The following is a 24,428-nucleotide window of genomic DNA, read 5'->3' as shown; positions in this document are numbered from 1 at the left end:
TCCCGTAGCCATTTAAAAATGCTAAATTTAAATGCCAAATGCGAAAATCTTTATTTGGAGGAGTAGATGTTTAACATATATCGTGTATATACATTCGTAATACACATACGTTCATAATACAAAAAACATACACACTGTGTAGGTATATACTGATATTTTGTGTGCTTTTTATCTTTCCAATACAGATATGAATATCATTGGGCAGATGGAACAAACATAAAGAAGCCTATTAAGTGCTCTGCACCAAAGTATATTGATTACCTGATGACTTGGGTTCAGGACCAGTTGGATGATGAGACATTATTTCCATCAAAAATTGGTATAATTTTTTTGTATAATTGGGATCCAGCATGATCAATCTAATTTTATATGTTTCTACAGCTTATTGATTCTCTATTCCAGGACCCATGCTAGATTACTATACCTATCAAAATATTTCTAACCCTTATACATTTAAAAGTGTCCTATCTTTTTTATAACAATTTATCATGAACATTAAGGTAAACCTCTCAGTAATTTTAAACAAGATGAAGATCAGTATATTTGGACAGTAACAATCTGGACTGTGTTATGGAAAAGAGACTGGATATTGGGTAGGCAGCCAATTTCATCTGCAACAGTCAGGTCCATTTCTTGTTTAGGGAAGGACCTTATATGACTTATATCCAGTTTAATATTATATTTGTGGCAAATAGGGAGTTTGAATTTATGACCCATAGTAAGAATCTTAGAGACTGTGGAATCAAGCTAGGTAGAAACAAACAAGATTTGAGGAGTTGGTCTCTTATCAACTGAGTGACTTCTGCTTTTTTGTGTTTGCTCTTAAGGGCTGGCCTTTCAAGTGGAAATTTTCACATCTAAACAGTTCATATGATTTTTACCTTTTCAAACTTCTTACAACTATGTTTTCTGAAAAAGTTATGTATTTGCTTTTCTAACAATAAACAACATTTTGACTATGGTTTTAGCTTTTGGAGGAAGGGTGTTATAGAGGAGATAATGTAAATAGTTGTTATTATGGATTGTTTTAAATACATTTATTGAATGCTTTCAGTCCTTTGGAGCATTTGTAATGAAAGGTCTATTTTTCACAACTGCATTACTTATATACATCGTAATGGTTTTGGATAAGTACCGTTACCTTTTATCTCCCATAACACCGTGTTTCCCCGAAAATAAAACCTAGCCGGACAATCAGCTCTAATGCGTCTTTTGGAGCAAAAATTAATATAAGACCCGGTCTTATTTTACTATAATATAAGACCATACACAATATAATATAAGACTGGGTCTTACATTAATATTTGATCCAGAAGACTCAGTAGAGCTGATTGTCCGGCTATGTCTTATTTTCGGGGAAACACGGTAGTATATTTTTTAAGTTTTTTATTTTAACCCAATTTCAGATTTTTAGAAAATTTGCAAGAATTGTGCAGAGAATCCCTGTATATCCTTCTTCTTCTAGATTTTTCAGTTGCCAACATTTTACCACATTTGCTTTCTTTCTCTCCCTTCCTCTCTCCTCCCTCCCCTAACACGCCCCACCACGTACATTTTTTCTTTTTCCTGAACTGTTTGAAAATAAATTGCATATATGATACCCCTTAATCCATATGTGTTTCAATGTGTATTTCCTTAGAAAATCACAGTACAACTATCAAAATCAGGACATTAACACCGATACAATACTGATGTCTAATTTACAGATCTTATTCAGATTTTTCAAATTTTCCTAGTAATGTCCTTGATAGCAAAAGAAAAATTTTAACGTTTCTTTGTATTCAGTTGTCATGTCTCAGCCTTCTTTAATGTGGAATATGTGTACTTCAGTCTTTTTTTGACTTTCATGACAATGATATTTTTGAAGACTGTAGGCATGCTATTTTATATAGTATCCCTTCATTTTGGTTTGTCTTTTATGTTTCCTGGTGACCGATAATATTTTTAAATGAGTGGTAGGTAATGTGATGACATTGAACCCAGTAGTACAAGTATTTGGCTTGTGTTTTGCCAATCTAGATTATTTAACAAGTATAACAAAGTATATAGGATTTTGTGTTTTTCTAGTTTTATATTTGTTTAATGTTATAAAAGTGCTGTAATTCATAGCAATGAACCTATTTAAGCAGAGACCAGCTATTTTTAGTATAAATGTAGATTTGGAGTAGTAATGAAATAATTCCCATAGAAAAAAATTTTAAAAATATACTGTAAGCCCCCAGCCCTTTTACACAGCTTGCTGACAATACCACCCTCAGTCAATTTCATAGATGAAGTTTGTGTATATCTATCTAGACTCTAGATTGTATAGGTGATCTTATTTCTGGAAATAATCTAAATTATGTCTGACTTTTTAAATGAAAGGGTAAAATACTAAAATGGGGTTTTTGTACTTTTTATCCCATCTACCAATTTTTAATAGTTTGAGAAATCTGTAAATCACTGGTCCCGGCTTCTTAAAACAAAAATTAAAAAGAGGAAGTGTGTGTGTGTGTGTGTGTGTGTGTGTATAAACTGCAAGCATTTTAAACAAAAATGAACATGGTTAATACATTGTTTGTTTTCAGCAAATATTTGTATTGAGACCTGATGATATGAAATCTCAGGATCTAAGTATGAGTTTTAGCTCCATTACCATCTTAGGCACTTGTTTTATTTTAGTAAAGTGGTGGTATATTAGAGGCCTAAAGGGCTATACTGAAGACTAGTTCTTATTCCATGGAAACTTTGAAGTTTATTTTCATTCATCATATGTTGAGAACATCTGAAAAGCACAGTAGGTATATTAAGTAGTAATTTATAAATACTTCTTTTCAGCCTTGTCTTGGTAATTTAAGTTGCCATTTGTGACAAATTCATATTACTTTGTTCCTGTGTCTTGTTGTTAATAGATTGGGTTGTTTATCTATTTATTAGGCGTTCCGTTCCCGAAGAATTTCATGTCTGTGGCAAAAACTATACTCAAACGCCTCTTTAGGGTTTATGCGCACATTTATCATCAGCATTTTGACCCTGTGATCCAGCTTCAGGAGGAAGCACATCTGAATACATCTTTCAAGCACTTTATCTTTTTTGTCCAGGTAAGTTGACTTAGGAGGCCTGTTTTGCTCAGTAAAAGCAGTCATCTACAGAGTTCTGATGTGAAGACTACACTCATACTGTCAGGATAAAATTTGCCGTATCTCTCTTGTCTTCATCCTCTAATACACTTGCCATAGTGATACCTTTTGTTTCTGCATTCCATTCATTTCCAAGCTGGTGGCGTGCAAGTCTAAAATGAACCTTGAATGTCTTGACTTGGATTTGCTTCAGTTAACAGGCTATTATGGAACCTGGCTAGTTTGGCAGACGTATAGATGTACTTGGTCTCTTGAGCTTTTTAGCATTCCTCCCATTCCTCTTAACCCTCAATTCCTGTCTATCTTGGAACTTTTTGAGTGTATATACTCTGTCCTAGAAATGGGCTTTGGATATCACACTTTTTTTTCCTTTTTTAATTCATTCTGAATAATATTTAAGTTAGGTACTGCCCATTATGTCCAAAGTGGAAAAAATTTCCCAAAGAGCGTTGCTATTCCAGAGGTCCATTATAGTCTTTGACCTGACTCCTTAATTGACTTCCTCTTCCTTCTTTCTTTAGTTCTCAGAGAACTGGCCTTAGAGATGAGATTAAGAAGAATGAGGATATTCTTACCCTGCTATAATAATTACAGAACTAACAGCCAGGAATAAAAAACAAGTAGGAAAGATAAACTAGCTGACCAGCTTTTGTGTGTGTGTGTAGACAGAGAAGAGATAGTAGGCAGGAATGTCCAAGTCTTGAATCTCTGTTGTTTTTGTATATCTGTGGGTATATACTTACAAATACTTTCCCAATGCTCTATCTCCACTAAAGAAAAATGTGTGTATTTTTCCTCTATACACACTCCTCACACTGAAGGCACACATTTTATGTCTTAATATCACCTATATAATGCATTTTAGGCGATAGTAACTTTCTAAAACTGTTGTCTGAGCAATTTTTATTAATTTAATTTTAAAAAAATTTTTCAATCACAGCTCACGTTTGGTATTATTTTATATTAGTTTCAGGTGTACAGCATAGTGGTTAGACATTTGTATAATTTACGAAGTGATCCCCCTGACTAGTCTAGTACCCACCTGGCACTATACATAGTTATTACCGTATCATTGACTATATTCCCTGTGCTTTACTTTACATCCCCATGACTATTTTGTAATTACCAATTTGTACTACTTAATCCCTTCATCTTTTTTGCCAAGCCCCCCAAAATCCCTCCCATCTGGCAGCCATCAATTTGTTCTCTGTATCTGTGAGTCTGTTTTCTGTTTTGTTTACTTTGTTCTTTAGATTCCACATATAAGTGAAATCATACGGTATTTGTCTTTCCCTGTCTGACTTATTTCACTTAGCACAATACTTAGGTCCATTCATGTTGTCACAAACAGTAAAATTTCATTCTTTCTTATGGCCAAGTAATATTCCATTGTATTATATGTACCACCTCTTTATCCAATCATCTAACTGGTGGGCACTTAGGTTGTTTTCATATATTGGCTATTGTGAATAATGTTGCAATGAATATAGGATGCATATATAGTATCTTTTTGAATTAGTGTTTTGGATTTCTTCAGGTAAATACGCAAAAGAGGAATTGCTGGGTCATAAGGTAGTTCTATTTTTAATTTTTTGATACCTCCACACTATTTTCCACAGTGGCTGCACCAATTTGCAGTCCTACCAACAGTGCATGAGAGTTCCCTTTTCTCTACATCCTCGTCAGCACTTGTTTGTTGATTTATTGATGATGGCCATTCTGACAGGTGTGAGGTGATATCTCATTGTGGTTTTAATTTGCAGTTCTCTGATGATTAGTAACATTGAGCATCTTTTCATATGTCTGTTGGCCATCTGTGTGTCCTCTTTGGAGAAATGTCTATTCAGGTCCTCTGCCCATTTTTTAATTGGATTGTTTATTTTTTTGGTGTGAAGTTGTACAAGTTCTTTATAAGTTTGGGGTATTAACTAACCCCTTATCGGATGTATCATTGGCAAATATCCTCGATGTAGTCCCATTTATTTCTTTTTTCTTTTGTTTCCCTTGTCAGACAAGATATATATATATAAAAAAAAAAAATACTATGAGCAATGTCAGAGTTTACTGCCTGTGTTTTCTTCCAGGAGTTTTATAGTTTTGGGTCTTACATTTAAGTCTTTAATCCATTTTGAGTTTATTTTTGTATATAATGTAATAAGGTTGGTCTAGTTTCGTTTTTGCATGTATCTGTCCAGTTTTCCCAACACTATTCATTGAGGAAACTGTCTGTATTCTTGACTCCTTCGTTATAGATTAATTGACCATATATGCGTGGGTTTATTTCTGCACTCTCTATTCTATTCCATTGATCTGTGTGTCTGTTTTTATGACAGTATCATGCCATCTTGATTACTATAGCCTTGTAGTATGTTATTCCAACTATAGACACCCACAGACAAAAAGAAAAGATTACCCTAAAGTTTGCACCTGTGCTTTGGTTTAGGCAGACATGATTGCTGAATTTCAAGTTTTAGTGTTTTGAGAGAGGATATTCTTCCACCAGAAAGGTTAGTTTTACGTTACTGTATGATCTTAAAATACACTGTTATCTCCCAACTCCTAGTAAATTGTAGGGGATCAATATGTGGCATTTACTACATCCGAGCCTCTTTACTTCTCAGGACACTGTGACCTTATTAAAGGTAGGTCCAATAGTTATGCAGTATCAGCCCTTGATTGAGTAAGAGGGGCCTCTGCCCTTGATCTCACAGTTTAGAGAATCCTGCTCTGGCCCTTTTCCAGCTGTACTTCTCCCCACAGAGTGAGGAATGCACAGTATACCTACCTACCCAGATCCCTTCTGGTATGTGCTTCTACCTCAGAATTTCCTGCATACATGATCCCAAGTATATTTCCAGGGTCTGCGTGGATCTTTTCCTTGGGTCTATTCTTTTGAAGGAAAGTCATGTATCTGATACGTATACCTCTAGACCTGGGGTGTCCAAACTTTTTTCAACGTTTTTTACCAAGAGCGATATGTGGTAAAATACACAAACAGCCGGGCCACTCACTCGAGGTGAAGTATGTATTGCCTCACCTGGTTTATTTAAGTAAACTAAATATATTTTTGGAATTTGCTGCGGGCCAATTAAAAATGGATTGCGGGCCGCAGTTTGGACACCCCTGCTCTAGACCCAAGGGGTAGCCAGATGGCAGCTGTTGGAGGGTGTGTAACATTGCTGATATAAGCGAGACAGGGTGTCCACACTCATGCATGTGAATCCCCTTGAAGAGGTGGGGGTTGGGAGATCAGAGAGGTTTGCTGAGGGTCAGAGACTGGCTCTACTCATGTCACTCCTTTCCAGTGCAGAATTCTGAGGAGTTTTGAGACTTCTAAATTTGAATCTGTTCTCGGGGTCACTATGAAGGTATATTTGTCAAGGTAGGAGAACAGAACGTATTTCATTTAACAATATATTAGCTTACTGCAAAATTTAATAATTTAGTCGTATGATATATATCTGTGTTCTTGGTTCAGACCTCACAAATCTTAGGGGTAGACTTGCTATTAAATGCCTCCTAATGCTTCTCCTCAGTACTTACTGTAGTGCTTGGCACTGATGGGTGCTAATAAATGAATGAAGTTGGGAGTTCAGAATACTGCACCATGGCAGAAGGTCAGAAGTACAGACAGCCTCTATTTATTAGCCTTGTAATTTATAGTTCAGTGGAAATCTCTTCAGACTTAAACTTCAGAATGATAGGGGTGGAACTTCTAAAGAAGCACAAATTAAATCCAGGCTTTCTTATTTTTTCTTTACAGAATTTTATCTGTTGTTTGTGGACTCCACATTATTCATGATATTCTCATACCGCATCTCATGATAGCTTGTATATATGTTAGTTTATAACATAAACTAGCACTTTTACTCTGAAATTTTCCTGAGATGCTAGATTTTTTTTGATCCCTACTTGGTTGGCTGTATCTAGATGGTGGCCAAGTTATTTCTTTTGACAGGAAGCAGCAGTTCCCATTTATTGAGTGTTTACTTTGTGCCAGGGATTACATGAAGTGGGTAACATACAGTATCACATTTAATCCCCACAATAATTTATGAGTTAGGAAAATTTATCCTAGTATTGTTACAAATGTGAAAGTATCAGAAGTGGTTAAGTGATTTGCCTAAAACAGAGCTAGAGAATAGAAAAAATGTTTTTTGAAAAAGATTTGACTTCTATTTGCTTTAAAAGCTAATTTCTAAGAAGTATTGATGGACATCTGCTTTGGAATGAAATGTAAATAATACGTTTTTGCTTTTTCCTCTGCCTTTCTTTATCACACATAGGAGTTCAACCTGATTGATAGAAGAGAACTTGCACCACTCCAAGAACTGATTGAAAAACTCACCTCAAAGGACAGATAAAAGGATGCAGAACTGTGCAAATTGTTCCTCAAATGAAGTTGTCTGGAGTGTATTTGGATTTTGTTGATTTTATTTTTATCTTGGTTTTTTTTGTCTTAAGTTTGGGGGGGCTTGTTTGGGTTCTTTTTTCTGTATTCTGAATAAATGAAACCATATTCTATTGCTAGAGGAAGCCAAGAACCATTCTCTGTACATTTGATAGGCATAAATTTTGTCTTACTGGCATATGGTATGTTTTTTTAACTTGATTTTGGTTACTTTGGAATTTTTGATAATATTGTGTGTTGAAAGAAAATGCTTATTGATTGAACTGCTGATGGACGGGGTTCTGTGTTGTATAAATTGTGGCCAATTTTTGAAGTCCCTAAAAGACTTACGTTTTTAAGTGCCTTGGCAGGCTCACTTCTGAGGTGCAAAGCAGAGACATAGAACTGAACAGGGCTTGAAACAATATTAGGATTACTACCCAGGGCACTTACTGATGATGCATGTTTTAAAATATCTATGATAAAAGCCATAGTTTACCTAAATTGATCATCTCCAGCTCTTACCACATTGAAGAAATACAATTTGTAAAGGTGTGCCTGTAGAATATAAAAAATTAGTATTTCTTAATTATTTTTTATATTGATGATAATTCTGTTCAACAAATGCTTAAAGTTCTACAAGCAGGTCTTTTTGATCTCTTGATATCTGTGATATTGAAACTTGAGGATGTTGAAATGCAATACCTATTGCATTTTGGCTTCTTTCTACATGTTAACTGCACTGTAGGTGTAAATATTCCAGGTTATAGACAGGTTTGCCATCTTCAGAGGTGACGCTGAACTGTGAGGTTTCTTCGCAATTGCCAAATGAGCCATAAGTCTTCAGAACCCCCTTTTACTTTGAAGATGAGGGTATAGGAGTGAGTGTTTGGTTGTGGGGGGTTAATTTGTAGGGGGACTTGGGGATGAAATTAATTATGGGGAGTCAAGTTTAAGATTAAAGTCTTGTCTTAAAACCCTTGAATAGAATGACATGGAAATATTAATCAATTTCTTGTAAGCAGAGTCTCAGAGACTTCTTTTTAGAAATCAACTTCCATGAGAAGTTAAATTAATTCTAGGTATAGATATTAAATACGGAATTCAAGGACTGTTTGGGGAAATTGACCACTTTCCAGCATTTCCATTCAGTGAATGGAGCTAGTGTTTGCCTGTCATTTTTAAATGATACCTTCTTTGCTTATTATAGGCCCAATTTGAAGCATTCTGACTTCTCAGTTTTTTCACTGTGACAGGAAATATTTTTCTTTGCAGTGATAGCAAACAATGAAAGTGCTAATTCAGTAATTAACTTTTATATTTTATTTTGTATGACTTTCTAATGAATTATTCCCATATTAAAGAGTTCAGAAACTTGGTTTTTAAAATAACTATTAACATTTTCACTGCAGTTGTGTGCTTGAAATACATTATTTTCAGACTTCCAGTTTTAATTTTCTCGTTTCTGGTAAATCTGTTTCCTTCAGTTAGAAATAATATACCTTTTTCCTTGTAGAATAGAAATCTTGCTCTGAAATTGGGTAGACTAAAAACACTTAGAAAAGAATCTAAGATAAAATCAGTTTGTTTTTGCCATTAACAAGTAGAGCAGTGATACAATTTAATACCAATACAATTATGATCACTAGGGACTGCCTTTTTCTTCATTTAATTTATAGCAGTCATTCTCTAAGTACCAACAGAAGTAACAGGAGAGGCCGGCAGAGGCAAACATATTGGACATTCATTGGTAACACTTAGTTATAAATTGCAGTGAGAACCAGCTGATTTCCTTAAAACAAATCTTTTAGTATCCAAATATGTAATATCAGCCATTATGGTTTGGTTCAGAAATAAAATTTGGCATCAAGTGATTTTTGGGTCCTACCTATTTGGAAACATGAAGCACATCATTATGCAAGCAGTCGTTCATACTGAATTTGACTTCGTATCAACCTAATAACAAAGGGGTTGCAATAGCAAGTGTAGAGAGAATAATGAAAAATTGTTCTTATTCTTTTAAGCCTTATACAGCAGTACACTGTAAAAAAGGAAAAATGTTTGTATAAGTGTTTAGTAGTAGGACCTACTTTCCCACTGTATGTATATAGGAGTTTGTTGTCACTATGCCAGAATCTCAGGTGCCTGCTTATGAGTATTTCTTTAAACAGCTATTGGGATGTAAGGAGTCATGTGTGTATGTATATGGTAACAAAGTAGAGAAGTTCTCCCAGGGAGAGGCCTGGCATTGTCCATGGTGTTACATGGCTACAAGTAGGGAAATATTCACCAGCGAATAGGAGAAATAACTGATTTAATAAAAAATTGCTTTGATTCATTTGGTTTCCATGAGTGTTAGTGAGATGCCCTTTATAAAATAAGATCAGATCTTGGCTTTGCAGCAGAGCTTGCTTATAAATAAATGTCTATTGGACTCTTTCCAGATCTCTATAAATAACCAAGATAAGGATTCTCCCCTCCCCCGTTCTTTATACAGAGATACAAAGCAGAAGTTGTTTTTCTCACCTGCTGATAAAAGCATAAAATATAAAGCAGTAAGTTATTGTCACAATGCTTTCATTAAATGTCGATGTGAAGCAAGTTTTAGGAATTATTTTAAATGATGGAGTAATGATGTTGGAGAGAACTTAACAGAAAGAGTGAAAATCTTTAAGTTAGCAGTAGATGGTGCTACTGGCTTTCATTTGCTGACTTGCTTATGCCATATAACCCATGGCATTAAACTGCACTAAAACAATAAACATGGTTTAGTTAGCTGGTAGAGGCTTTGGAGGTTAGTGTACCTTAATGAAAGATTTTAGATTGCTATCACTTTTTACCTTTGTGATTTGTAAATTCTAAATTATCAGCATAAAATGTAGGAAAAGACATGTTTAGTGTATAATATATCCCATACTGAGTTATTGCCTGGTTTATCAGGAAAGAAAGCACTACAATGGCTTATGAGGAAATGCAGGCCATGTGGATATTTATATTTTACATGTAATCACCAGACTCCATTTTATGTATTAGTATTTTCCTTGCTTATGGGAAAAGAGCAAAATGACAGATTTCTTTTATATCTTTGTCTACACCCTCTCTGAGAGAGGTTTTGATAACCACTGAAATGGTAAAATATGTGAGATGCAATTACTAAGTTGTAGGACTTTCTTTTAAAATAAATATGTTATACCTTAAACATCCAAATGAGAGTTGATCTTCAGAGTAGTTCCTTTGGGAGCACTACTTATTCTAGCTATGTTGCAAAGGTGTAAAGTTTTTGGAATGTTTCAAAGACGCCTTGAGAATCGGTTTATGACTATGCAAGAAAATCTATTTCATCATTTTAGTTGCACCAAAAACTTTTTTTGGCAGTTAATAGTGACCTATCTTATTCACCAAACCAACTCTACTTTTTTTTTTCTTAGAACTAAACCATTAGGGAAGTTCAAAAGAATGTGCCATACGTTCTGAATTCGCAAAAGAAAATATTTTTGAGCATTGGTAGCATCATTTAATAAAGGAGTAGTTTCCTGATGTCCTACTTTGAAGTAGACAGTATCATTTGGATGTATAGGTTTTATTTTTTAAGATTTAGTTTAATTACCTTACAGTTAAATATAATAAAAAAAATCAAAGTTTTTCTCTTGTTTTCTACTTTTTGTTCCTTTCCCTGGTAACTTTTGAATTTAACCTTGACCACTGTAGGATAGTTTTGATTGAAAGAATAATAAGAAAAAAAATGGATCCAATATTTAAGGTAGAAGTCACTTAAAGAAACAACAGCTTTTACCTCCATCCTTTAAAAAAAATTTTTTTTCCCCTCAGATGAACAATTTGAATTTAAAGACTGGAGATCATTGTACAAAGAAATTGGAATAAATTTTATATATTAATTAGGCTGAGTTTTAAGCCTAATTATCACAGGTAAAATATTTAAAATTGTATAACCATTTCATATATCATTTATAAAATTGTGAATGTCTTTTTAAAAGATATGGGACCAGAAGTATATTTGTAATTTGAAAATGTGACTGCTTACCAAGAGGAAAACTTTACTTATTTTGACACTCTTCCGAGATATTAAAGAATGTACCAATTCTTAGAAACACTATTCTAGATTTATACTTTAAGGACCATTCCTAAAATAATTTAAATATTAGAGTTTTGTCATAATGTTAAGATTCACTGTAGGGATTACTGTTGTTCAGCTATCAGTTTAATGGTGTATGAGATAAATGTTTAGAGGTAAAACTATCTCGAGATTTAATGGAAAAGTTGAATTTTAAGATATAATAACAATTCTGATTGTAGACAATTTGAATTTTTAGGGCTTTCCTAATGAGCTAATCACATAGAAGAATTAATTTTGAAGGTATAAAACTGTGCTCCATGTCTGCCACTTGTAACGGAACTGATACTTAAATTTTGACAAAAGAGAATATACAGATTAAAAAATTGAGAACTCTCAGTTTTGCTAGTGTGATTGTAAGTTTCTTTTTCTACATGTAAGTTTCTTTTTCTAGATGTAGTTTCTTTTTCTTTTTTCTACTATACTATAGAAAACTTTGGATCATAGTTCACAAAGATGGATGGTGAAATCACTGGCCTTTTCTAGCTATATGTTTACTTGTCATCTCCTTCTCCATGGAGATAAATTACTTCCTTACTGCTGTTGACTCTCTGTACCATCCACCTTCCCAGTACACACCCACTTGGAAAACAAAACAGGTTGATTGTGCACGTCCTCATTTTTAGTGCTTCTGACGTACTTGTTGCCAATAAACAGGTTTCAGATGAACTGTTGGAAGATGCTACTTATTACATAGGCATTTTGGGTTTTTTTTTTGGTTGATAGCTTTCTTTAAATATGTCACCGAAGCTGAGATCATTTAAAAAATTTTGTTAATATTTAATTTCTCTTTTATATATTATTAAATTCTTATGTGTGGGTGTTTCTTACTGGTTTGCACATGGTTTTCTTTTTATTTTGTTTCTGAAATACTTAATTGTGCCAACTGTAAAACAGATTAGTGCATTTTCATTTTAAGAACACTTTCCTCCTTAAGTTGTTCGTTTGAGATAACTATTTTTAGCGGAAATAGTTTTTTACAGCCACTAAATTGTATTTGTTATTTTTATACATGCATAACTACGGTGGTAAGGGCACACTGATCTTGGGGGGAACACTTTTGTTCTATTTTCACTTTTCCTGTACATTATTACTTAAAATTATCTAGGAACAGTGCCGTGAAATCTAGATTGAGAGAGAATACAGTAAATATGAGAACACTTAAAAGTTTCAATAGAAATCATTTAACACTTAAAAGTTTTAATAGAAATCATTTGTGGGGACAAAAGCAGATGAATACTGCCAGTGTCATATAATAAGGTCAAGATCCACACTGTGCGAGTATTGTAGAGAATGTGTAAAAACAGGAATATTGCTTTTTTGGAGATAAACAATTTCTCTATATTAAAGTAGCTGGAAGGGGAAAATGGTCTAAAATATAAAATGCGACATGGGCGCTATATTGTAAACTGTGCCAAGTTTACTCAAATTGTAGTTATTGATCAAAGTTTAATTGCTTTGTCATTTTTATTTTAAAAGGATACTGAATGTCAGAAAATCTGTAATAAATTTTAATTGAGAGATGTAAATAATGTATACAGACTTGTAGGTGATGGGATGGGAAATATTTAAATTCTAGGTTTTTTTTAAAGGAAGAAACTGAATGTTTATTACAAAAATTAATAAATAGTTATCTTTGGCCATGAATCTTGACTTTTCATTACTGTTTATTTTTGCTATAGATATTCCCACTCTGAACTCATTCCTAGAGAAATATTGAAGGTATTTGCAATATGTTGAACATTTAAAATTTGTTAGGCATTATGTTTTTTAATGTTCACAGCAACCCTGGAAGTTAGTATCTTAGTGTCTTATGTACTAGAAAACTAAAGCTTAGGAATTGTATAAATCAATGATTAGGACTAGGGTTTAAAAACCCAAATGTGCTTGACCTTGAAGCCATTGTTTTTGTTTGTTTTCTTTAAATATACAGTACCGTGTTTCCCTGAAAATAAGACGCAGCCTGACATTCAGCTCTAATGCGTCTTTGGGAACAAAAATTAATATAAGACTGGGTCTTATATAATAATATACTATAGTACTGAGTATAATATAATATAATGCCGGGTGTTACATTAATTTTTGCTCCAAAAGACACATTACAGCTGATTGGCCAGCTAGGTCTTATTTTCGGGAAAACTTGGTAAACTTGGTAGTCCCCTCTTATCCTCTATTACCTGTGGTCAACTGCGGTCTGAAAATATTATATGGAAAATTCCAGAAATAATTCATAAGTTTTAAATTGCATTCTGAGTAGCATGATGAAATCTTGTGCCATCCTGTTCCGTCCTGTCCTGGATGTGAATCATCCCTTTGTCCTGAGTATATACGCTGTGTAAGTTCCCTGCACATTAGTCACTTAGTAGCCGTCTTGGTTAACAGATCAGCTGTGGAGGTATCGCAGTGCTTGTGTTCAGGTAACCTTATTTTACTTTATAAGGCCCCAATGCACAAGAGCAATGATGATGGCAAATTTGGGTATGCCAAAGAGAAGCCGGGAAGTGTATTATGTATAGAAAAAAACGTAGTATTTACGAGGGTTAGGTATTATCCAAAGTTTCAGGCATGCACTGGGAGTCTTAGAATGTGTCCCTTGTGGATCAGGTGTAACTATTGTACTATTACCATGAGAACAGTTAGCAAAATATTTATTTGACCTTTCCATGAAGGTAAGATTTTAACTAATTTTGTCTTCATTGTTGTAGACCCTTCAACAGTATTAGAGAATCTTAATTTTACCCTGATACCTAAGTTTCAAAAGGAAATATGTATTTTAGAGTATTCTCAAAGTATTATTTAGAGGTATTTGTGTTTAGAGGCATTTGTGTTTGGACCATCACATTAATACTGTTTTGATGGTACTAGCCACAGCTGCCCAATGTCAGTAATTGATATTTGAGGAAAAGACTAGGAATAGAAATGCTAATCCATGCTGATGTGCATTGCGTCTGCATGTTTTAGTAAAAACACCTTGTTATTTTGCACATATAGTATGCACAAAATATCTACTGTGTTTAAAGAAATATATACTCATAAAAATTAACTGTTTTGATAATTAGGTTCATTTGTCTTGTACATTTAAATAGTTAATGTTTTAGTTTATACTGTCTGGAATGATGCATTTTTGTAACACAAAGATTCTAAATATTCTTTTAAGGCTTAACCATGATTAAGCGATGTTTTACACTCACTTATTTTGAACGGCATAATGAGTACAGTGTCATATTTTCTTGATGACCTAAGTTTACCTTTACAAGCATGAGGCAAAATATAGCCTCCTTTACTAAGGAGCCATATAAGGCTGGCGGCTGGTTCCTATTCCCTTCTAGTATGTTATTTTACTATCACACTTCAGATTTACTGGAAGCACCCTGACTCTCCACTTTTGCTTTTATGATGGCTTCTGTTTTCTAGGCAATAATGAGGGTGGCAAGGAGAAATTTATAACCAAGCTTATTAAGTCGATAAACATCATTTTACAGAACTTATTGGGTTGGTGTACACAAATGCATGGGCTGTATAACCACTGCTTGTCAGTGTTCAGGGCCCCTTATTCTGCCTTTGTTCTCATTTTCTGAGTTGGTTTAGAGGTTTCTTAATAAACCTGTATGTCATCAGACAGGACCCTGATCATCCTTTAGTTACACCAGGATTCCCACAGGAGAAAAGGAATTCCCAAATTGAAGGAGTAGTAATAGTTCTGGTAAGGAAGTGTTAAGGTAGTAGCATGCTCACAACTGGCTGGGTATTCCAAACCTATGTCTTTTATCTGCAATGCCAAAATCTGAAAAGTTCGAAAAACAAAGTATTTTCTTGATTCAGTACAAATTTAACCTGATCTGAGGTTAATAGTCTTTATACCTCTTATCGTGAAACCTCTTAAGTTTTACTGTGAAATATTAAAGTACTTAACACCTCTGCAGGAGGGTGAGGTATGGTTACATAATGCATTTAGTATATGACTTTTCTAAAATCCAAAAAATTTTGAATTCTGAAATGGATCTGGCTACATGGGTCTCAGATAAAGGGTATTAGACAAAAAACAGAAAGGCACTTTTAAAAGTGCTCTTCTCTAGTCTCTCATGTTATCCACAGGTTATGTAGGAAAATGGAAAATTATGCTGAACTTGATGCCAAGAGAGCTAGGTTCTTTGTTTCTCCCTTTTACTTTGTATTTTTGAGGTATACTCTTAAGCTTGGAGGAACTCAAGTTCTCACAGCCAGAAACTGGCAGAACTAGGATTTGAAACCAGTCTTTAATTTTCCAATGCTTAAACTCTTACTTACTGCACTTCTTTAACGTGTGTGTTTTGTGTGTGTGGAAACCAGACCTGGGGTTCCTACTCCTCAACCCCAAACACCTTTATCAGATCCATATGGGACTTCTTCAGTTCCACTTTCCTCCTGTTTGAAGCTCTTAGAGAATCACTCTGCCTTACTCCTCTCTCAGTACCGTGTTTTCCCAAAAAGAAGACCTAGCCGGACAATTAGCTCTAATGCATCTTTTGGAGCAAAAATTAATATAAGACCTAGTCTTACAGTAAAATAAAACCGGGTCTTATATAATAATATAGTATAATATAACAATATAATATAATACAATATTGGGTCATATTAATTTTTGCTCCAAAAGACGCATTAGAGCGGATTGTCCAGCTAGGTTTTATTTTTGGGGAAACACGGTAGCTGCCAATACCTTTACCATTTCATGGGTTTTCCCCAAGCTTGGGTGTGGAATAAAACACCTAGCAGCTTCTCCAGCTTCCTTGCCATCCGTCATGACTAGCATTCAAGGCCTATGGGGATCAACAAAAATAGTATACATAAAATAATATTAGGTTGGTGCAAAAGTAATTGCAGTTTAAAAGGTTAAAAATAATTGCAAAAACCGCAATTACTTTTGCACCAACCTAATATAAGGAATTTACAAAGAAAAATTTTTGCTGTTTTTATTCTGGATTTCCCCATGGAATCACATTTTGATTTCTGCCCTTTGTTTCTGAGAACAATTCACCATTTACCCACCTTCTTTTGACTCTGCCTTTAGATGCATTTTAGATGTGATGATAATTGCAAAGTAAAAAAGAATAACAGGGCCTTTGGTTCCTGTAGACAATTCGAACTCAGGAACTTCTAGACTCGGTAGTGTATCATTTCCTAGATTTTTACTATGATTAAAAATGAGTTCCTCTGGGCATTTCTACACTGTATTTGTCCCCAGCTAAGGGAGTGTTGTAGCAGAGTACATGGTACATAAGTAGACATTCAAAAATTCAACATACATTTGTTAACTGTGTGCCAGGTGTAGGGCATACAAAGTTAATTAAGCTGTAGTAGTTACCCTGTACAGAAACCTGTCCAGCAACTTATGGAAACTTCTACATAGTATTGTAGATAGGGATGGGAAAATTTTCCCTTCTTTCTTCTTAGGTCCTTTGGCAGGTCTAAAAATTAAATTGACAGATTTACAGGAGAAAAACTAACTTTGTGCGAGAGCTCCATAAAAACCTGAGCCCCAAGTGAGCAAAGCAGAAAGCATTTATACAAATTTGTGAAGAATTAACAAGGCAAAAAGTTTCGGCTTGGGGTAGTAAATTGGTGAAGAAGTAACAAGGTTTGTTTACACAGTTTGCTCTGCCCTTAATTTTCTATCTCTAGTGATAACACTGCCTTTTACCCTCCTGGTACAGGGAGGGTACCTTTCACGTAAGAGATTTATCTTCTTTCAGGGAGGACAAAGGTTCAGAGTCCTTCTTGCAGTGGCTTTTTCTCAAAAACCTATGACTCAAAATCCTCAATATGCCAAAGTGCATATTGTGAATTGGCATATTTTGTTCCCCGTCAGCATAAACGGGCATACAAATCCAATGAAGAGGGATATGAGACATTAGAAAAGGCTATCTATCTGTGGCGTGGCATCTGACTCCCTAAATTCCCACCCCAGTTCCACTTCCTGATTTTGAACAACAGCCTCTCAGTTTCTGCTTCATCACTGACAAATGGGACTGTGACTCCAGCACTGGATCGCTAGTTAATTCATGAAAAGAGCGAGAAACAGTGCCTGGCTGGGCTGCCCAGCAGCACTTAGCCTGATGGTAGTCCTCCAGGTTGAGGACAGAGGGTAATCCGTTTGATTTTTCCATTACACATTGCTTCTCCCCTAACAAGTTCAGTTTCATGTCCAGCCAAGTCTGCTGAGAGGCTCTGTTTATCTCCACAAGCCCCACTGGATTGACGAGTGCTCCTGAGCCAACCCTGCCCACTCCAGGTGACAAGAGCAAGCGACACCTTTTGACCTCGGGCGCCCGCCGACCTCAGGCGCCCGCCGACCTGGAGGCATCCGCCTTTGGTTGCCACAACACAGAGGCACCAGCCCCAGCCACGCCCCCAGCTCCGCCCCTGCGTCCCGGGAGAGGCGCGCGGTGGCCAGCGCGGCCCCGCCCTCTGCTCCCGCGTGACCCGACGTGCCGGGCGCGCACTCCGCGGCCCCTGCCACGGCTGGATAAAGCCGAGGGCTCAAGGAGGCGACGTTTCGGGCTGCGTAGAGGGTGGGGCGTGACTCTCCAGCTGAGCGGGCGGCTCCTCCACAGGCCCGCCCCTGTCGGCCGTTGCCTCGGCGCGCCAAAATCAAATCGGGAGAACAGCCGGTGGGAGAACCTCCATCGGGCCGGAGTCCAGCCTGCAGATCAGGGTACGCTCGGCGACAGCGGCGGTCCGGACGCCTGTGGCCACCCCAGCCCTCCCTCAGCAACGCACTCGAGGCCACCACGAGACCAGGAATGGCCACCCCACCCAAGAGGAGCTGCCCATCTCCCGCGACCAGCTCTGAGGGCACCCGCATCAAGAAAATTTCTATCGAAGGGAACATCGGTAAGAAGCCCCGGGAAATGTTGGTTCTGTAGCAAGGGGTGTCACGGCGGCGGCTGAAGCGCCCATTTGCTGCTTCTCAGACAGGGTTTTCCTCCCGCGCGGAGGTTTGCGGATCGGCTAAGCGGGCTTTGGGTCTGGTTAATCCTCTTTGTTGGGATCCCACGAAGGAAAGGGGTTTTTGCTTTGTTTTGTTTTTTGGAGGTGTGTGTGTGTCAGTTCCCGGAGTGTAATTTACACACATTGAATTACCCTTCTTTTAGATACACTCTTCTATTAGCTCAACATACATGTAATGTCATTTTACTACGACCACGATCAAGATTTAGAATATTTCCATCACCTCAAAAAGTTCCCTGGTGCTCCCTTGTAGTCAGCCCCCTCTCTCTTCCTATTCTCTCGCAACCTCTGATCTGACTTCTATCCAGGTAAGTTTTGCCTTTTTCAGAATGTCCTATGAACGGATGGAGCCTTTTGGTGTCTTGCATCTTTAATCTGGCATAATGCTATTAGATTCATTGATGTTGCTTGTTTTGGTAGTTCTTTTTTATTGCTGAGTAGTATGCCATTGAATGGTTATACCACAGTTTATCTGTTACCCAGTTGTGGACATTTGATTGTTTCCAATTTTTAGTGATTGTGAATAAAACTAAACATTCAAGTGCAAGGAAAGAGTTTTTTTTAAAGATCCTAACAGCATGAAGTTCGTCACTCCCTACACTACATAAAGTAAACACTTGGTTATGATTCAAAGACCACTGCTGTTTCTGTTCTCTCCTGAATGGGGACAGACTACACCGTGCAGGTCACTTTACAAGATGCACCTGAACTTCTGATTCTTATATATAGTTTCTACCACGGGAAACCTATGCCTGACACTTCCTGTTTTGATAGAATTTTTATTGTCTCCAAGTGAGGTACTAGCCATTCATGCATACAGCAAATGTTTTTTTGTTTTTTGTTTTTTTTATTGGGGAATGTTGGGGAACAGTGTGTTTTTCCAGGACCCCCATTAGCTCCATGTCAAGTCGTTGTTTTCAATCTAGTTGTGGAGGGCACAGTTCACTGGCCCATGTGGGAATCGAACCGATGACCTTGGTATTATGAGCATTGAACTGTAACCACTGAGTAAACGTGCTGCCCAGCAAATGTTTTTTAATTCTTAAATTCAAAGCACTTTTACTTTTAAAAAGCAAGGCAAGCAGATGCTTTAGCAGCATTCCAAGGAATAGAAAAAAAGCTAAACACACTCTCAAAGGGGACATCTTGTTTCATTGCTCCAGTATTAAGGCACCAGTGGAAAAGATCCATATACACTTGACCCTTGTACCACAAAGATTTGAACTGTGCTGGCCCACTTATACAGGAATATTTTTTTTCTTTAATAAAGGTACTGTTTTCCATCTGTGGTTAGAAGTCTGTGGATGCAGAGGGCTGACTATATGCATTGATATATGCTATTTTATATACCAGACTTCAGCTTCCATGGATTTTGATATCCACAGGGGTCCTGGAACTAATACCTCATAGATATCTGTCGCGTCCTGCACGACAAGAGCTGTGGGAAGCCAGAAGGGCGGCGCAGGGTTAAGAAAGACAGTAGCCGAGAATAGAGTGCAAGCAGGGCCAAGGGACTCAAGCCTCAAGGACTGAGCCCCGAATCGGGCCAACACATAGCTTTTATTGGTTAACAAATGAGGAAGTAAAACTTGTTAATCTCAAGATCGTGAATTTCATACATTATACTAGGAAACTGATTCAAACCAATCACCCTTGCCTGCAGGCAGCCGGAACCGATAGTCCTAGGATGTCTTAGTAATTGTTGTATGTACCTCCCCAAGGAACAAAACCTTTATGCTGAAACTTACTGATGGGAAAAGACGGAGAACTGATGTTATCACATCATTGAGTCTCTTCCCAAACAGGTTGTAGGAAGGAATGTAGCCACAGAGGCAGAAGCTCTCCTTAGCCAGGGGAAGGTGGGGGTCTATGCCCACCTCTATCAACCCCGTGAGTTCTCCAGATGGCCCCTATGCAACTGTGCCTGGCTTAGGTTGTTCCTCCTTTGAGGAATCTTACCCGTCATTGACTAACCAGCCATCCTTTGGGGCCAAACAGGGAGACATATGGTGTAAGCACAAAGGTGAAGCAAAGTCCCTGAAAGGATCCGTCTCACAGACTCTCCTTTCTTTAGGGGTAGGTACGAGGGGCAGATGGGTAGGCTGCTGCGTGACAACATCTCCCCCTCTTTGTTTTTGAAACATGAGAAACACAGACCTCGTAGATTTTTCATTCATTTATGTCCCGTCGGAGGGCTTGTTGCCCACACCTGAGGACTAAACACAATAGAATAAGAATAATTAACCGAAGTGCAATTGCACCCACAAATCCTCCACCTAGGGTTTTCACCCAAGTGAGTGGATTCAAATGAGATAGTTCTTCTGCAGTCGCGGAAAGTGTCTCCTCTCCTGGGAGGAGTGAGAGCGTGGCATGAGACATATGATCTATTTCTTGTTGTAATTGTGGAATATCCACAATAAGGTTGGGAGCATATCCCCGGAGGTGAGCTCATACCTCCGACCACGGGGTCCTAGTTTGGTTGTAAGAAAAAGGAGTCACACAGTAAGTAGAAACATTCCAATCACATTTTAAAGTAATCAAGGTATGGAGATTTTTAAATTGATCTCCAAGAGAAACTACAGTTGTCTCTAAATCAGCTAATCTAACAATAATTTCCTGATCAATTCCAAGTCTTACTAGCATTTTCATGCCATTCCTGTACAGATTGGCTTGTCTGTACAGTCTGATGTAATGCTGCTCTAGAGACTGCAGCCATGGTGGCTATTGCTATAATTCCCATAATTGCTGCAATCAAAATGTTAATAAATCTTTTAGTCCTATGTAAAATCTTATGAAGAAGTTATAAAACAGCATGAACAGTTGGGGAGCCTTTCCACGTCCTAAGGGCGCAGATGGGTATCCATAAACGTCTTCTCTTCCGTGGGCTGTCGCTCATGGTATGGCTTGACACACCAACCAGATATCCACAAAGGTCGTTCTTCAGGACCTGGAGAAATACAAGCAAAGCCTTGTCCCCATTTTAATAAAGTTCCTAGATACCATTGATTAGTTTAAATGTCCTTCCACCAATAAGGCACATTTTCCAAAGGTTTTGAACTTGAGACTATTGAAATGTCTCTCAGCTGCAGTGCGTCCAAGGTGAGCCTTGGTATCTGAGCCAGATGAATTCAAACAATTTAAAGTAAACATAGCTCTTGCTAATTATATCTGTGGGGGTCCCCTATTTCTCCCCCTTTTTGTTTTTGTAATTGTTTTTTTAATGTGGCATTACATTAGCATGTTCAACAATGGCTTGACCCTGTGGGTTGTAAGGAATACCAGTGGTGTGAGTAATGTGCCATTCAGGACAAAATTTTGCAAACTTGGCACTGGTGTATGTAGGGCCATTGTCTGTTTTGCTCGCTAGAGGAAGCCCCATAATTGAAAAAACAGACAAACAAGTGGCATATTGCATGGGCAGTAGTCTCAGCACTTTGAGCAGGAACAACTAGAAAACCAGACGCTGTGTCAATGGTGACATGCACAAAGGACAAACATCCAAAAGAGGGAATATGAGTTACATCTATTTGCCAAAGAGCATTGAGTATAAGACCTCTAGGATTTACTCCTTCAGGGTATTTCTGTGGAGCATTAAGAATCTGACAAGTCGGGCAGGTTTGAACAATCTGTCGAGCTTGTTTGTTAGTGATAGGAAACAGAGAGCAAAGACCACCAGCATTGGTATGAGTCAGAGAATGAAAATGCATTGTCTCGGTAACAAGGGCACTTCCTACTAATGAGTCTGCAATAGCATTACCTTGACTCATAGGACCAGGTAATGTACTGTGAGCCTGAATGTGGGTGATAAAGAAAGGGTGTTGATGGTTTCTCACAATCTGTTGGAGTTGGGTAAACAAAAGCTAAAGAGATTGATTAGGATTATTGGAGAGAGATGCTGTTTCAATACTTTTTACTGTATGAACAATGTAAGCAGAATCAGAAACAATGTTTAAAGGGTCAGAGAAAGTTTGTAACACGGTTAAAACTGCTACCAATTTGGCCTTTTGTGTTGAAATACAATTAGTGTGAATAAGTTGATGACCTTTTTTTGCTGACAGTTACTGCTTTACCATTATTAGATCCATCTGTAAAAACTGTAAAGCTTAGAGGAATAGGGGCCTGTCTGAATTTTTTAGGTAAAATCCAATTAGTTTTCAGGAGAAACTGAAATAACTTATTTTTTGGATAATGATTGTCAAGTATTAAAAAAAAATCACTAGTAGCAATTTGCCAAGATTCAGAATGAATGTTTAAATATGTTATCTGTTGTTTTTTAAAGGGAACCACTATTTTACTTTGTTCCTGTCCATTTAAATGAAGCACCTGGTGCGAGCTCGTGATACAAGTTCTGAGATTAAGTCTACGTAGCTCGGAAGTGACTTAGTAAAGTTGTTAGGCAGAAAAAGCCACTCCACCAGGTCATTTTGTTGAACAATTACTGCTGTAGGCGAATGTGGAGTAAGGAAAATTAACATTTGGAAAGGCAAAGAAGGATCAATACGTTGATCTTGAGAATCCTGAATTTTCTTTTTAACTAATTCTAACTCTTCGTTGGCCTGAGGAGTTAGGGTGCGGGGGTGCTATCCAGTTGAGCACACACCCCCCCCCCCCCCGCAAAAGACCAAATAAATTACTGAGAGCTGATTATGGAAACATCTGTTCCTGTATCTAAAAGACCTATAAATCTTTTACCCTGTATCTCAATTTGACAAACTGGGCGAATTCCTGATTTCTTTTAGAAAAATTCCTGTCTGGTGTTTTTAAAACACCTCCAGTTCTCCTTTTTTGCGTTCCCTTTTTTCCTGGGAGAATATATGGGAGCAAAGTAATTTTGCCGTCTGCTCTCCCTTTTTAGCTGTCCAGGGAACAGATGAGGACATTAGAATTAGAATTTCTCCTATATAGTCAGAATCAACAACACCAGTATGAACTGTAACTCACTTGGATGTTAAACTAGAACGACCGAGGAGAAGCCCAACAGTACCTGGGGTAATCGGTCCAAAAAGTCCAGTGGGCACATATAAAGGAGATTCTCCAGGAAGTAACAAAATATTTTGTGCTGCACAGAGGTCTATAGCGGCACTCCCTTCCGAAGCAGGACTTCATTGCTGTACTGAAAGTGGGGGGAGGTACTGCCTGATAATTCTGAACAGCAGCCTGATTCACATATGCCCCAGTTTTTGTCATTGGGGGGCCTGGGGCTGGCCCCACCTCACGTTTCCCTGAATAGGGGTCCCATTCTTATGAAAAACTGATTTGCATTCAGAAGCCCAATGATTTCCTTTTTGGCATTTAGGGCACAATCCAGGTGGTTTAGATCCCGTAACAGTATTAGCATTAGGCAAATGGGAACTGGTTTTATTTTTCTTTCTGCATTCTTTTCTGATATGGCCTGGCTCCCCACAATTATAGTGAGTACCAGGAAATTTATTTTGACCTATTTTGAATCCAGTCATGGCTTGAGCTAACATAGTAGCTTTAAATTGTTCAGTTCCTACTCCTTGACACAAACAGATATATCCCGTAGTGTCTGTTTTCCCTTTCATGGTCCCTATAGCCTTTTTGCAGTCATCATTAGCATTATCATATGCCATGATTTGTAAACTATCTCAGCTGCCTGTAAATTGGCCACCTGTTTGCTGATACCATCCTGTAGCCTGGCAACAAATTCAGAGTATGGTTCTCGAGGCCCTTGTAAGACTTTTTGAAATGACATCGGGGCTTTACCCTCGGTTTCTATTTTTTCCCATACCATTAGGCAAATTCTTTGTAGTTGGTCAGCAGCCTGTTCATCCTAATT

The 24,428-nt window shown here is 37.3% G+C and overlaps 2 protein-coding genes across 4 annotated transcripts in view; both read left to right on the top strand.

Moving 5' to 3' along the window:
- The window catches only part of MOB1B (MOB kinase activator 1B), a 48,961-nt gene extending 35,673 nt beyond the window's left edge, over positions 1-13,288 (top strand). Inside the window, exons 4-6 of the mRNA XM_019757098.2 lie at positions 186-319; positions 2,917-3,080; positions 7,406-13,288. Of these exons, the coding sequence (XP_019612657.1) occupies positions 186-319; positions 2,917-3,080; positions 7,406-7,483 (376 nt within the window). The 3' untranslated portion in view covers positions 7,484-13,288. The remainder of the gene's footprint in view (positions 1-185; positions 320-2,916; positions 3,081-7,405) is intronic.
- A 708-nt stretch (positions 13,289-13,996) lies between these two features.
- DCK (deoxycytidine kinase) overlaps positions 13,997-24,428 on the top strand; it is a 31,377-nt gene continuing 20,945 nt past the window's right edge. Inside the window, exons 1-2 of one of the 3 annotated variants that reach the window (XM_074324478.1) lie at positions 13,997-14,058; positions 18,232-18,511. In XM_074324478.1, the coding sequence (XP_074180579.1) occupies positions 18,421-18,511 (91 nt within the window). In that variant the 5' untranslated portion in view covers positions 13,997-14,058; positions 18,232-18,420. Of the gene's footprint in view, positions 14,059-17,862; positions 18,512-24,428 lie in introns of all 3 variants that reach the window. The other 2 variants (XM_074324477.1, XM_019757073.2) reach the window with 2 other exon arrangements.

The sequence above is a fragment of the Rhinolophus sinicus genome, linkage group LG02 (assembly GCF_036562045.2).
Source record: "Rhinolophus sinicus isolate RSC01 linkage group LG02, ASM3656204v1, whole genome shotgun sequence".
Lineage (NCBI taxonomy): Eukaryota > Metazoa > Chordata > Mammalia > Chiroptera > Rhinolophidae > Rhinolophus > Rhinolophus sinicus.
This window is presented reverse-complemented; position numbering and strand designations above follow the sequence as displayed.